At 41.9% G+C, this 15,796-nt stretch overlaps 1 protein-coding gene across 3 annotated transcripts in view; it reads left to right on the forward strand.

The window, feature by feature from the left end:
• LOC137285241 (CUB and zona pellucida-like domain-containing protein 1) overlaps positions 1-15,796 on the forward strand; it is a 39,855-nt gene that overhangs the window by 11,458 nt on the left and 12,601 nt on the right. Inside the window, exons 3-13 of one of the 3 annotated variants that reach the window (XM_067817539.1) lie at positions 3,792-3,821; positions 4,494-4,553; positions 4,660-4,689; positions 9,513-9,560; positions 12,494-12,660; positions 13,013-13,136; positions 13,277-13,309; positions 13,912-13,971; positions 14,079-14,108; positions 14,646-14,687; positions 15,003-15,050. In XM_067817539.1, the coding sequence (XP_067673640.1) occupies positions 3,792-3,821; positions 4,494-4,553; positions 4,660-4,689; positions 9,513-9,560; positions 12,494-12,660; positions 13,013-13,136; positions 13,277-13,309; positions 13,912-13,971; positions 14,079-14,108; positions 14,646-14,687; positions 15,003-15,050 (672 nt within the window). The remainder of the gene's footprint in view (positions 1-3,791; positions 3,822-4,493; positions 4,554-4,659; positions 4,690-9,512; positions 9,561-12,493; positions 12,661-13,012; positions 13,137-13,276; positions 13,310-13,911; positions 13,972-14,078; positions 14,109-14,645; positions 14,688-15,002; positions 15,051-15,796) is intronic. The other 2 variants (XM_067817540.1, XM_067817541.1) reach the window with 2 other exon arrangements.

A 15,796-nucleotide genomic window follows, 5' to 3' on the forward strand; every position in this document is an offset into this window, starting at 1 on the left:
AGTTTTTACGAAAATATTTCGCACAATCAGAATTAGTTATGGTACTTACTGTGCTATTCACCAATATGGCCTGTTTTTCCCATTAACTTCCACAGCAACATTATGTGTCATTGAAAAATAACCTCTTTTAAAAGGCTGTTAACATGTTGCTGAAAAATTATCACCATATTTTAGCAGTTTTTACGAAAATATTTCACACAATCAGAATTAGTTATGGTACTTACTGTGCTATTCACCAATATGGCCTGTTTTTCCCATTAACTTCCACAGCAACATTATGTGTCATTGAAAAATAACCTCTTTTAAAAGGCTGTTAACATGTTGCTGAAAAATTATCACCATATTTTAGCAGTTTTTACGAAAATATTTCACACAATCAGAATTAGTTATGGTACTTACTGTGCTATTCACCAATATGGCCTGTCAGTTCACTGCTGCTGATCATGTTTTTATATAAGATGGCAGAAGAGAATCACGGCAGTACAAATAGGTGTTTCCTCACAATTTCCTCTTTCGCCATTTCAGAATTCCTTGTGTCATTTGTGTAATGTATGTTTGTATCATGATACAGTAACCTCTAATATTTGATTGTGTAACTAGTTGATTGATGTTTGCAGTAGACTGATAGGGAATGGAGCAATTACTCACTTTTGTTAACATGAACTATTATGTATGATATAGATTGTTATTATATTGATTGTGTGATATTGCCCTGACTAAGGTGAACACATTTATGCAGTTCATAACTTTTTCTTTGATTTTCCTCTTATGTTACATCCCATAAGATTCTTTTGCTGTCCTATTGTGTTGTGAAAAAAACATTGCACACAAAACAGAAATTGTTAATTCAATGCCCCGAACTGTGCACACTGATACTGATGTATTAGCGACAATTAGTTAGGTAGCAATAACTAACTGACAGCCATATCGGCATGGAATGACCATCTCAATTCTGCCGTATCCACTGTCAACAATGGTCATCAGAAGTTTCAATCTGAAACACACTAAACAACCTTGAACTTGGGGTCAAATCATGGATGGGTGGAGTCAATACAATGTGTAGATTGTGGACCAAAAGAAATGTCAGTAAAGTTCAGTGTCTTTCATCTGATCTTTTATGAAAGCTATCACAAGTCACCCTGAAGAAAATGAGCCCATACAGAACAGCCCATTTAAACAAAACACTGTATTCTCCGATTCCATTACATGCCGGGGGGATAATAATGAATACTTTTTCTCTGATGATACATCTGTATATCCGAAATGGGATCCCAAACTTTCGACTCTAGAAAACCGTTAGCAAAGAGGCCTGTCACTGAGACATGTATTATATCCTTAGTTCAACGGAAACCATTGTTGCCCATATGTGACGTAGCACATAAGCCCCGCCCACTAATGATTATTCATGTTCAATCGGGACTTAAGACCTGTCGGGGTTTAAGGGCCGCACACGTGCGATCTCCGAATTGTGCTGCCGTCACCAGTACACCAATACTCTTCACATTAAGACAGCAATACATCAGTACTTCCATGTCAAAAGCTAGATCTGCTATTTTACACGATAAGGAAATAAAAGTGATAGAAAGATTCCGACAATGTTCATGCCCAACCACAAAATATACAGATGAACATTAATTAAGCACCACCGAAAATAATAATCGACTGTAACAAAAAGGGGTCAAAACAGAGAAGTCAACCAGTTCTATATAAATACATATGCAATTAACATTCACGTGCTGACTCAAATGCATCCTTTTCATGCTAAAGTTCTGTCATGGTACAAGCGACTGAGGGGTATAAAAAGGTGAAGTGAAGTATTCTCATTGCTATCTTATCGACGCATCAATAAGTGAACAGTACTGGACTTTTTTGAACACGCCGAGGCGTAGGCTTTCAGAAAATACCAGATGGCAGATTACTGGTGTGCATGAAACTGGTTTGTCCTGTCGCAGCATTGGGTCCAGATTGAATATCAAGAGATTAGTCGCCTTGTCAGGAAACATGCGGCCACTGGTAAGGTCAAGGATCGTCCATGACCGGGAAGGCCGTGAAAGACCACTCCCCGTGATGACCGTGCCCTAGTTCGCCTAGTGAGACGCAGACCCATGACCAATGCCAAAGATCTGCGAGAACAATGGAGAGTGGGTGTTCGTCTCTCAACCAGCACCATCCGAAGGATGCTGAGGTCGGCTGGACTCCGTATACGTCGTCCAATCAGACGTCCCTTACTCACTGACAGACACAAAGTTCAACGTTTGGCGTGGTGTAATCAACGGTAAAATCACAACCTAAGGATATCGCAGGATCCATTGGTCCGATGAAAGCCGATTTCTTCTTCGCGTTGGCGATAGCCGTTGGCGAGTTTGGAGAAGGAGTAACGAGGCTTATCAAAAGCGTATGATCCACGCAGCTGAAGCAGTTATCCGTGTGAGGGGAGGATACACCAAATACTGATGTCACCATTACTTTTGGCTTAGGATTGAACAGTGAACGTTTTTTGAGAACTTTGTGTACGTTGGACCACAGACATACGTTGGACCATAGACATTGTCTGTGCGACCATAGTTTTGGACATGATTATTGATAACGTTTTTAGTGTCCCCATATGACCGTCAATAAACTACGGCCGAAAATAGCAGCAGTGTTGGTAGTTGATGTATTGACACTTTAGATGGTTCAGTTAACGAAATTATAACCGTGTGTTTGGTTTCCATATCATGAATGACCAGTGTGTTGTGTTAAACACAATCTCTGTTTCCGGTGGTGGTGCATTTATTAGATATGTAAAGTGACGTTTCAGCTAAAAGTTGATTTGCCTTTGCATGTGTTTGTGTCGGTCGCCATTGGTTTTACAGGATACCACACGCGTTAGTTTGATGGTGACTCAGAAACACTGACATAACATATAGTGGTAATCGTGACTCGAGTGAAGCTGAAATAGCTATGATTATGGAAATGTCTTTGTCGCGTTGATTTGAGCGGACACATACTGTTACGAATCAGGAAGGTATAAACCTCTATATCAGAGACCCACAGTTTGATAAAATGTGTGTTATCTTAAATCAACAGTATGGCTTACTCAGACAGCATAACCTCACTGTACCTTGGACTTGTGGTTAGTTTTTAGGTTTCACAAAATCAGTACATACACCATCTTGTCACTTAAAGTTAGGGTACCTGGAGCAATCGATAACTGAGTGTTTTTACACGTTGGCGCCACACAGCAATGTGTCCCCATGTGTAATAAATACGTACTCAATACAGGACAAAAGGATATGCTTACCTTTTCGGAAAAAAACCAGTGTCCTTATTGATTTTTCCATTGTGTAATTGTCACAAATTTGTGGTCTTTGCTTTGATATCTGTAAGTACCGCGAGAATAGGAAACGCCAGTATACATTTACTTGAGCGTTGCGTGAAGTTTCGTGGAACGTCTTGCAAAAATCCTATTCGTTATGAGATCGATTTGCCCCTTGGTGTCAAGAAGGAGAATGGCTTATTTCACATCTTAATAAAGACCCATTTCCGACCCCTGAGCTCTCATTTGCACATCAACAAATTCGCAGACCTAAAATTTTAATTTTGAAATACATTTTCTGACTCGCTCATCCAGACTCGCTTTCGCTCGTTTAATACTAAATCATTAACTCGTTCCATAAAAATGGCATTGCACGGAAGGTCGTTTAGTGTCCTGTATATTATATGAAGAGTGAAGTCAAATGCCTTTTGAAAGGAAAACTACAGTTCACTCAAGTTGTAGCATATTATGACACTTTTATTTTCTTCCACAGACCGTTGGTACAGGACCTCTACAGACAGTGGTAAGTGTTTTAATGCTCTCTAGGTGCAACATATCAGCGATAGAAATGACATGACTTTCATACTTTCATACATGAAACATGATGCTGGCACGTATGAAGGAACGCTTCTACCAACAACAGTAATTTGCACAAACACCAACAGGGACGTTATACTAACAATAGTGATTAATTTCCATAGAGAGGGTCTCCAGATGGCCTTACACAAGCACCGAAGGTAATACCGATTCTTTACATTTATTCTGCAAGGGTTTTCAAGTGAATATTTTGTGAAGGTTATGGTGTTCAATAATGAGCTAGTTTCAGCGCATATCATGCAAATTCAAGCTTTTCTCTAACACTACAACAGTGAAAGATTGGGTAACAACAGTACAGGTTTCTCGGAGGCGTCCAGATATCGAGCCATCGACCATCCGCTCTCCGGGTTGACGCTCCACCACAAGACCAGGGATGTGGTCTTTGAATAGAAAAATAACGATATAGCCAGCGATTGTCCAAACTGACAGTCCGAAAGTTCCAGAAAACTTAAGATGTGTCAAAATATGATTATATGGATTGAGTTTACACACAACTATTATGATATTGGCGACCAAGGACTAAGATTAAAGTGATGGTCACATCAGACAAAAAATTGAACATATGTCAATTAAGACACTTGATGCGTTTCTCCACCAGACTCCAGTTACTACAGACGTTCATCGAACCCTTACCCTCGGAATGATGTGTCGAGTACATGTGAGTACTGACAAAACGTCTAAACATCAAAAGTGTGTATAAAAGGTAAAGCGTTTTTTCGCACAGATTTAGAATATTCTGAGACATGTTTCATTTTCCTCCACAGACCCGTGGTACGGGGCCACTACAGACAGAGGTAAGTGTCTCAGTGCTGACGAGGTGCAACATATCAGAGTAGTTTAGACAATGGTGGTTTTGGATCACGTCCTTCTCAAGGCTCCAGTATGAAAATTGGTCCCTTGAGAGAGACCTTCTCCAAAACCAATATTGACGATACTACAACAAAATTTGGTTAAAATGGGGCGAATAGTTTTCGAGATATCGACTTCGAAGCGAGCAGGGGGTCCGTTGGGAAAGGCTAAAATGTCAACTTTATCTTTGGGTGTGAACTTCTGAACTCAGAACTGTTAGCGCTTTGAGCATACTTTTTTAGCGCAACATAAGAACCCATATTATTATCATGTTCAATCAGTACTCTTATGTATCCCCTGTCTGTGTATACTCTCTTTGTAACTTGATGTGCTGGAATAAGTAAAATTTGAAAACAATAGCAAAATGCTAAAATGTCTAGCGTTTTTTGTTGTAATTAGGTAATAATTAGTCTAATGAAGTCATTGAGAGTGTATCCAATCCTGTTTTGCTGAAGTATAAACATCTGCTGAAATGCATGCAAAATTCATGAAAATCAGTAGAATAGTTGAGAAAGTATTGACTTTTAAGGGAGCATGGAGTCAGTCATGAAAAGGCTAGAACATTCAAATTTTTGTTGTAATTAGGTCTTAATCTAATGACGTCATCGAGCGTGTTCCAACTAACGATGTTGATGTCCGCGAAGCAATTTATGGATATCATTCATTTGTCCTCGTCATTGCAAACGGGGTCGTATCGTATGTTGCTGACCACTCCAATGGTGTCGATGAAATCGCTTACTAGCAGTTTGCTGCCAGCACCTTTTGTAGAAGACACTTCAAAGCATTTGTAAACGTTTTCCAGTTGAATAGCGTACAGTTTGCCTTCTATTCCAGACTCGTCGTGCGTGTCCCCAAGGTCAGAGATTGCAAGGGTAGGACATTTTCTCAGTCGCATGGTCGTTCCTGAACCTTGAGTCATTTTTCGCTCAGGTATCATACATTCATGGGATTATGTTGAATGTTTAAAACGGAAATGTTCAATTTTCTTATATCACAGCAACTAAAATGATTCCATTCTGCCGTTGTTGTACTTTTCAGTTTTCATCAGGAAGCTCTCAGCAGGGTCAAAGGGCGTTGTCCTTGAACGTTGTCCGTTGTGCTCAGTTGGTGAAGATGAATGGACAGTTTGCAGTATGGGCCGAAGTCGGTTAATTTGGTTCCAGTCACCTCGTCTTTTGGTCATAGTGCTATGGTCAACGTAAACCTGAGAATTTTTGGGAGCGGTCAACCGAATCTCAAAGAGTATTTTCCTTGGATGTTATCTAACACAACCGTGTCGTTCGAGTCGCTTATTTTGAGTTTGGCTCCCTAGGGTTTGAAGATTTGTTCAGCGAGCACACAGTGTAGTAGCCGTCAATTATTTGGCTGCATTCATTGTCAAGGCACAAGCTTCCGGTTGTATTTGTCGATGTTGCACCATTGTGGGTAGAAGGTGATATCACAGCACCATTGTGGGTAGAAGGTGATATCACAGAGGGCTGACCCAGTGTGTTATTGATCTTGTGTACCATTTGAATGGACTTGTCGCTTGTGTTTCCCGGGAGTGTGGCATACATGTTACACATACGCAAGACACTATCGTATATATATGTTCAATATGTACACACCAGGAGTGTTTTACTCTAACAACGATGACACCGTCGATCTCGCCCGGAAGAACATCGTAGCTTTCTAGTGTGATCTATTAGCCTAATTCAAAAATACAGGATTTCGGTCACAAACGTTGAAATAATGCATGCCTGGTTCAACAACCCGATGCAGTTGTGTCAAAATCAGTTCAGTTTCGCTCTGTGGTGACAGCCGGATGTGGTGTGATGTTTTGATGACACACCTCGCGGTTCGCTGAGTTGGTCTGTGTTTTATTTTCACTTGCATTACCAGATCAGACACATCCTGAAAGAAACTAGTGCTCGGTTTCTGCAAAGCTTCTGCTTCTGCTTTGCAGCGAGTTTGACGTTGATCCAAAAATGAACTGGTAGTTTGGGTATTCCTATCGTTCAAAAGGAGACTCTAGCAAAAGCCAGCAAAGAGCTGGTTATATATTGGGGTACAAATCGTATCATTACCTCCTGATCCATGAGTGGAACGACAGGGACGGTTGTGGCGGTGGCTCTGGCAGTGTTGATCTTCCGCCTCCTCTCATCAGGGACACGACCAGGTCGATATGATGAAGCCCAAAGCTGTCGTCGTCTGCTTGTTCGCTCTCTCGTACGCAATGCGGATATCGAGCACATTCAGGTTGGTGATGTTGTTGACCAATAATCTGCACATGGTTTGCATGGCCTTGCCCAACCCTTGCACCTTGCAAAGGTCGCAAGGGGTATATAATTCATCATGGATAATATGTTGTTCAGTCTGTCTGATGCTCAAAATCAATCCCCGAACCATACAGATCCCTGTTGTGTTTCACAGCCTTCACGGGTATGATTGTCACTTCATCATGCAGGCCATTGATGGCAAAATAACGTGCATCCCCAACAACATGGAAAAATACATCTCCTTATCATTAGACCATCTGAAATTCATAGACAACGTTCAGTTCCTAAGGGGTTTCATGAAAGTCACTGACTCAAACGACCTCGCATCTCCAATCAAGTCGTCATCAACATGACCTCTGCTGCTGAGGAAGGATGATTATGCACACGTGATAGACGTGTGGGACAAACTGTGCTGCAAGACTCTGGGTGACCATCACAACCTGTACTTGTAAACGGACGAGCTGCTGTTGGCTGACATGTTCGAGATATTCAGAAAAACGTGCTCAAAACAGCATGACCTGGAACCCGTGTAGCATTTCTCAACTCCCGGTCTCTCTTGGGATGCCCTGTTGAAAAAGACGGACGTGGAGCTGAAAATGCTGATGGATTATGACATGCACCTGCTCATCGAGAAAGGTTTGCAAGGTGGGATTTCCATGGCCTCCAAATGCTTAGCCAAAGCCAGCAACAAGTGTGTGAGAGGCCATGACCCCAGCAAACTGACCAAACATCTCCCTTACCTCGAATTCAACAACTTATACGGCTGGGCCATGAGCCAGTACCTCCCTATTGGAGGTTTTGTGTGGGTATCCTTGCCCAAGATGATTGACGTTGGAGGCCTAGTGCCTGCTTCGAACAAAGAGTACTTATTCTAAGTGGAATGGGAATATCCAACAGCATTGCACAACAGCTATCCCCTGGCTCCCACATGACTGACGGTGAACCCGGACTGGATGTCTGACTACCAACGAACCAGCCTGTGAAACAATAATCCTACCAACATCAAAAAGCTCATGCCCAAATTGAGGAACAAAATGCATCATTCAAAAGCGCAACCTGTGAAAGCCACTGGGCGTGAAACTCATGAAAATCCACCGATCGCTTGAATTCAACCAAAGCCCTTGGATGGAGCTTTACATCCGAATGAACCTTGAAACGCATTGATGTGAAGCTCATGAGATCAAGTGAGGAAGAAAAAAGCGCCCCAAAACCTGATGTATGATTTCTACTACAACTTGTGGAAAAAAGGTATGGCGATCCCAGTTGATGGACATTCACACCAAGGGCATGTGTGAGGACATGTAAAACATGCGCACCTGAATGACACCATCGACTACCCCAATGACCGCCTGTTCCACAACACCACCAACGGAAAGATGCTTGGCAAGATGAAGGAGTACTACGCCGCCACACCACAGGCGTCGATCCCGGGTGCGAGTTCATGGGAGCCGTGTCGCAGTTGTTGGCCAATCATGACGTCCAGGTGAGATGAGGCATAGCTGGATGTCACCGCAGACAAGATATTGTTAAGAGATTCAATCGCACCTTGGCAGAAAGCGTGTTCTCGCATTAATACTCGCGGGAATTTAATCGATCCTAAAAACAGAAACACTGAATGGGTCACACGCTTGCCATGAGTGGTGGATGTCCTTAACAAAGAAGTCACCAGACTCATGGCCAAGGGGGCCATCAAAATGAAATCTGTCGAATCATCTTTGGCGGCAATGGAAGAGTAACCATTACCGGACCATGTCAGTGTTGGGTACTTATACAGCAGAAAACGCACCACCGATCCGATATTGTTCATGAAAACGTACAAGGTCGACCTGGTTGACATCAAAGATGGTAAAACCCCACCTGTACGACTTGAAAGACGGGTCACCGTGAGCATTCGTCAGACAGGAGTTGGTGATCGTACCTCACGACACAGTCCCACTGTGTGATAATAGTTCTCTTCACTGTTCAAGGTAACACTCGGTATGGTACGTCAAACTGTCGCCCTGACACCAATTGTTTCTCATTTTCTTCAAAGTCCAGCTGAAAAACATTGTCTTCAATTCTTTGTAACCGGAAAACCTTTTCCACCACTGACCCCATACTCACTTTGAAGTCCATATCTCGAAAACTATTCACGGAATTTTAACCAAATTTTGCATGCACATCTGTAGTAGTATAGGCAATGGTGGTTTTATTATCCACGTCTTTGAATCATGGCAGGTGTGACTTCAATGTTCCACGTACAGGAACTGTTTTGTTGATATTTGTAATTTCCATACCACACCTACAGGGACCGTTATCTTGACAAAAGTGCTAAATCTCCCCGGGGCTCCAGATGGCCTTACACCGAAGGTAAAACCTAGTTGACATTTATTCTACAAGCATTTTCAAATGGATATTTTGTGAATATATGAGGCAGTTTATCAGTTTATAACAGCTGGTATTTCCAGTCGTTTTGCAGTAACCATCGATTCAATTTGCAATTATGAAAGAGTTAAATTCCATATTTTCAGGAACCACGTGGGACTGGCGATATCAGATGTCATCTAGCAGCAGCTACGGTAGGTGTTCAGATGCACGAACACAAAATGGAATACTATCACCGAGTGCAAAATACCAACCCGAAGGGAACACACAAATTCTTCATGCAACGTTGAACGTCTTGTTTGGAAAATAGGTGTCAGTGTATACAGCGGTAAAAAGTAGCATTAATAGCAACAGACCGTCTAGCTGTGAGTGTTTGTGAATGAATGTGATTTTATGCAAAATGAATTCGTTGGTTAGTGACTTGGTACTTCGAGTTTGGAGACGAAAATTTTTTCATCGGGAGTATATTTCATGATTGATTATGAATGCGGATTCCAACTGATGAAAATGATCCAAAAACACAATTCCTTTCAACGAAACCGTCAGAATTGTGCCGGTACATGTTACATACACCACGGCTTGATGACACATTCTGGACCAAATTGTCTTTGGCTGGATTCAGATCTGAGGTCCACAAATTTCTGCCAACAGTGCTTGAGCACATAAAACTCTGTGGGTAGAAGGCAGTCTCTTTGTATAAGCAGCCCTCCACGACAGAAATGACATCATTAACAACGTTTTCTACTCTTGAACGTGAAAACGTAGAGAGTGTCATCCCCTAGAGCTGACTCTATGTCTTATCATGATCAGGTTGGACAGTTTGATGACCACACAATAACAAATTTTGTCTCTTTTTGGATGCTGGTAGAAATATACTGAACTACAAAAGAAACGTCGCACTTTCAAAGTCATCTTACTCACACCTGATGTGGAATTTGATAGGTTGATTCACAGTTTATGCTATTGTAACATTACAAATATGGCATTGACCATTCATAACACATCATTTTAAAGAAATGAGATTTCTGAGTTGGATTCAAACTCATACCCTTTCCGTGAACATGGTAATGCTCTCGAACGCAACTTTCTGAAAAGCATAATGCACGTGCAAATCCCTGGTCTAGTGGGTATAAAAAGGACCCCAAACCATCATCCTGTCATTCGATTCCTGATCACTGTCACCATGCCACGTTTGACTCGAAATCAGAGGGAACAAGCAATCGGACGTCTTCACGCTGGTCAACGTCCACGGGTCATTGCCAACGACTTCAACTGTAGTGTTCGGACAGTCGAGAGACTGCGGGAGCGGTACAATGCAACCAACAGCACTAACAAATCGTCAGCGCAGTGGCCGTCCCAGGGTAACAACAGCACGTCAAGATCGTCATCTTCATCGGGAGCACTTGCAGGACCGCTTCCGCATAGCGACAGAATCGGCTCGAGCGACTGTTGTAACCCACAACAGACCCATTTCTGCAGCAACAGTTCGTCGTCGGTTGAGAACTTTCAACCTGGCCTGTCGACGTCCTGCTCAGGGTCCTGTCCTGACAGTTCGACATCGCCGGGAACGTCGTCTGTGGGCCCAACAACATCGGAACTGGCGCTATCAGCAGTGGAGGACTGTCATGTTTTCAGACGAGTCGTTACTGCATATCCGTGGCAGATGGCAGAGCTAGAGTTTGGAGAAGGAGGGATGAACGGTACATTGATGCATGTCTTATGGAGAGGGACTCGTGGGGAGGACCAAGCATCATGGTTTGGGGTGGCATTGGACTGAACCACAAACTTGGACCCCAGGTCTTCCAGAATATTGGTCCAGGTCGAGGAAATGGAGTGACTGCTGTCCGTTACATCGATCAAGTGTTAAGACAGCACGTTGTGCCACATTTCGCCCGTCATCCAAACCACGTGTTTCAACAGGATAATGCACGTGCTCACACAGCCAGGATAACGAGGGACTTCTTCCAACAGCACAACATCCGCACGTTGCCCTGGCCTGCTCTAAGTCCAGATCTGAACCTATGGGATGAAATTCAGAGAAGGATGTATGACCTTCGACCAAGACCGACAACTGCTGCAGAACTCACGGCAGGTTTTCCCAGAGTGTGGAATGCTATCCCCATGGCTATGATTACACGATGCCATTTAGAAAGTGGTCAAATGCAACATATGTCATATTTGGGATTTCACTTTCTTAGTAAAGTACAAATTCTAGTACTTTTTTCGGTTGAGTCCCATCCGGGATTCGAACCCGCACCCTCAGAGTCAGGCACCTAATCGCCAGCACACAAAGTCAGCCGCCTAGCCCGCTCAGCCACCGCGACTTCCTACTAAGAAAGTGAAATCCCAAATATGACATATGTTGCATTTGACCACTTTCTAAATGGCATCGTGTAATCATAGCTTTCGGCCGTGGGAGCCGTGCCAATTTACACTCATCAGAGGGGTACACAAAGTACGCAGTCTAGACTACCAGTTGTCCGACTTTCATTTTGTGGAAGTCGCGGTGGCTGAGCGGGCTAGGCGGCTGACTTTGTGTGCTGGCGATTAGGTGCCTGACTCTGAGGGTGCGTGTTCGAATCCCGGATGGGACTCAACCGAAAAAAGTACTAGAATTTGTACTTTACTAAGAAAGTGAAATCCCAAATATGACATATGTTGTATCCCCATGGCCTTCATCAACCACTTGATACACTCCATGTATAGGCGTTGCATGGCAGTTATCAACGCAAATGGTGGCCACACACGCTACTGACTTCAACCCTGAATGTCAAGGACATGACCTCATCATGTGGCGCCATGTGTTGTCAGATTTGTTTCTGGAGTACTTGTTAATCAACAGGACAAAACAGTTCCTTCAATTTCAACCTTAAATAAGAAATATGTTTCCACATAAATAAAACAGTTTGCAATACATACATGTACGACGTTTCTTTTGTAGTTCAGTAGCTTGTGAGAGCACAGGAAGTGTTGTACTATTTGCATTTAAGTGCTGTCCATGTTCCGTATTATCAGTCTAGTTGTATACGACTTGTAGAACTTCGGGTTCCGGGTTAATGATCCATGTACTGAAAACTTGATATTCCTTTGCATCCCAGATGAATGTATAACAATATATGCATTTCAGGCTGTGGAGCAAAGTACAGAAACAGTTTGTCAGGGTACATCACATCTCCTAACTACCCAGGGGACTACTTCAACAACGCCCACTGTGAATACATCATCGACCCTGGCACTTCCGTCTACCTGCAAGTCGTGGACAAAGACCTGGAGGGTTGCTGTGACCATCTAGTGGTATAGCATATTTATCCCATCTCTCATACAAACGGAACACCGAGTGGTCGAATTGTGCTTGATATGTGATTGTACGTAGATCGATCAGGGTGCGATAAATCACGATAACATGCTTTGTTGTGTGAAATGTCCTTCAGAAAACACAAATTGAAAGCACATAAAACACATTGAATCGCCAAGAAGGTTATCCAGATACAATAAACACCACACTCGGGTATTACATATAACACATGAAAAAACAAACAAAAGAGTTATCCACATACAATAAACATCACAATAAGATATCACAGAAAACACATATCGTTTCTATATGTGGTTCGCACTTGTTGATTTAAGGTTAGGTTATTTTCAGATATATGATCAACATGGAAACAACGTAACTGACAATAACTACCGTTATGGGAGCTACTTCCGGGTGGTGTTTACCTCTGATGGTAGTGCTGTTCGCAGAGGTTTCAAACTGTACTATGGCCGAGGTATGTGATTATCTTGCCTATATCCTCATCTTAACACTTTCAGTTTTCATTCATTGCGGAGTTTTGTGTATAGATATATATTACTTTATGCTGCATGCTCCCTGGTGAACCTGATGAAATTTCTTTTCGATTGATTGTAGATTACCGGTCCTTCCCGACGTATTCCACAACAGGTAAGAATATAGTTCTTGAATAAGTTGAACCACTGAATGTTGATTGTGTCGTCATTTGACCCTCTTTATGAAAATGAAACTGCGAGGTAGTGAAATGACGTTGGTTCGAAGTCTCTGTTATTGCACTAAAACATTTATCGCATATGTGTCTGACAGATGTACAGCAATCTGTATCCAAATGTCTCATTTACAAAGCAAAAGAAACTATTATATAAAAAGTGGCTGTATTTTTAATCTCTCCATTATACAATACTGAAATACGAGATACTAAGAGCCAACTCTTAGTGTTTTTTTATGTCCCGTAATCGAGCCATCGACCATTTGCTCTTGGGCCGACGCTCCTCCGGAAGACCTCGGGAGGGGTCTGTGAAATGAAAACGAACGATATAGTCATAAACAAATTTACCAATCCAAAACCTCCAGAAAAAATTGTCCGAAATTTAGAAATGTAGTTTTGTTTGTCGAATGTGATTATATGGATTCAGTTTACGCACAAAAATATTTTGATATTGGCGACCAAGCACTAAGATAAAAGTGATGGTCATATCAGACAAAAAAGTGCATATATGTCAATTAAGACACTTGATGCGTTTCTCCACCAGACTCCAGTTACTACAGACGTTCATCGAACCCTTACCCTTGGAATGATGTGTCAAGTACATGTGAGTACTGCGAAAACGTCTAAACATCAAAAGTGTGTATAGAAAGTAAAGCGTTCGTTCACACAGCTTTTAGAATATTCTGAGACATGTTTTATTTTCCTCCACAGACCCGTGGTACGGGGCCACTACAGACAGAGGTAAGTTTCTCAATGTTGATAAGGTGCGATATAAGAATTATGCACTTTATTATTCACGTCTTTGAACCGTGATACAGACATGTGCGACTTCCATATTCCACATACAGACTCTGTTCTCTTGATATTTTTTAGTTTCCATATCAAATTTTTCAATTTCCTACAGGGACTGTTATATTAACAAAAGTGCTTAATCTCTTTAGCCTGGGGCTCCAGGTGGCCTTTCACAAGCACCGAAAGTGACACCGAGTTTCCATTTCTTCTACGAGCTTCAAATGAATGCTTTGTCAAGGTCATGGCGTTCAGTAATGAGCTAGCACCAACGCATAACATGCAAATTCATGTTCTTTTATCACAAAATGCTATAATTCATAAAGTTTGTCCATATTTGGCTTTCTCAACGCAGATTATTGAAACTAAAAACTTTTTTAGGCAGAATATATTTTCTCGGTATATAACTGCTGTTACGTCTGGTCTTTTGAGATGAGACAAACATCGATTCCATATGCAAATATTTACCAACTGAGTTCAATATTTTAGGAGCCACGCCTGACTGGCGATATCAGACGTCATCTGGGTACGGTACGTCACTTCCATGAATAAATCACCCATTTTTCGTAAATATTCGGGGACATGTCATATGTTCCCAGACAGACTACTACGGGACTAATGCAGACAGAGAGACATGTGTCAATAATCACAAGGAGAAACATATCTGCGATATAAAAATCATACAGTGCGGATACATTTATTATTCAAGTGTTTATAAATGAATATTTTGTGAACATATGGTGCAAAATACAATTTATCAGTTTAAACAGCTGTTATTTCCAGTCGTTTTGCAGTAACCATCGATTCAATTTGCAATTATGAAACAAATAAATTCCATATTTTCAGGAACCACGTGGGACTGGCGATATCAGATGTCATCTAGCAGCAGCTACGGTAGGTGTTCAGATGCACGAACACAAAATGGAATACTATCACCGAGTGCAAAATACCAACCCGAAGGGAACACACAAATTCCTCATGTAACGTTGAACGTTTGGAAAATAGGTGACAGTGTATACAGCGGTAGAAAGTAGCATTAATAGCAAGAGCCTAGCAATATGTTGTACGTGTTTCAGGCCCACATAACACTCAACACAGATATACGACACAAGACGTTCACTGAACGGAGACAAAGTCAAGACTGACTACAATCACAATACGATCACGCGTCACAGTTCATGAGTCCACGTGCAGGCGCACGCTACTGTTGATCTGTCCATTTACCGGGAACAAACACACATCATGTTTGTGAATGCTCCATAAATGTGATTTTGAACAAAATTAACTGGAGAAGAACATATATTTATCGGGAGTATAGTGTATGATTGATTATTATGCGGATTCTGGCTGATGAAACTGATTCAAAACACAATTCCTTTCTACGAAACCGTCAGAATTGAAAAGTTCATCGTACGTCTTGATGACACATTCTGAACCGAATTGTCTTTGCCTCTGTTCAGCTCTGATGTCCACACCCTTCTGCCTATAATGCTTGAGCACATGAATTTTGCATGTGAAAACGTAGAGAGCGTCATCCCCTAGAGGTGACACTATGTCCGCTAAAGTGGAGTCGGTCTTCTCATGATCAGTTGGGTTTGTTTGATGACCAAACGGCAGCAGAATTTGTCTCTACTTTATCA

This window comes from Haliotis asinina, chromosome 5 (assembly GCF_037392515.1).
Source record: "Haliotis asinina isolate JCU_RB_2024 chromosome 5, JCU_Hal_asi_v2, whole genome shotgun sequence".
NCBI lineage: Eukaryota > Metazoa > Mollusca > Gastropoda > Lepetellida > Haliotidae > Haliotis > Haliotis asinina.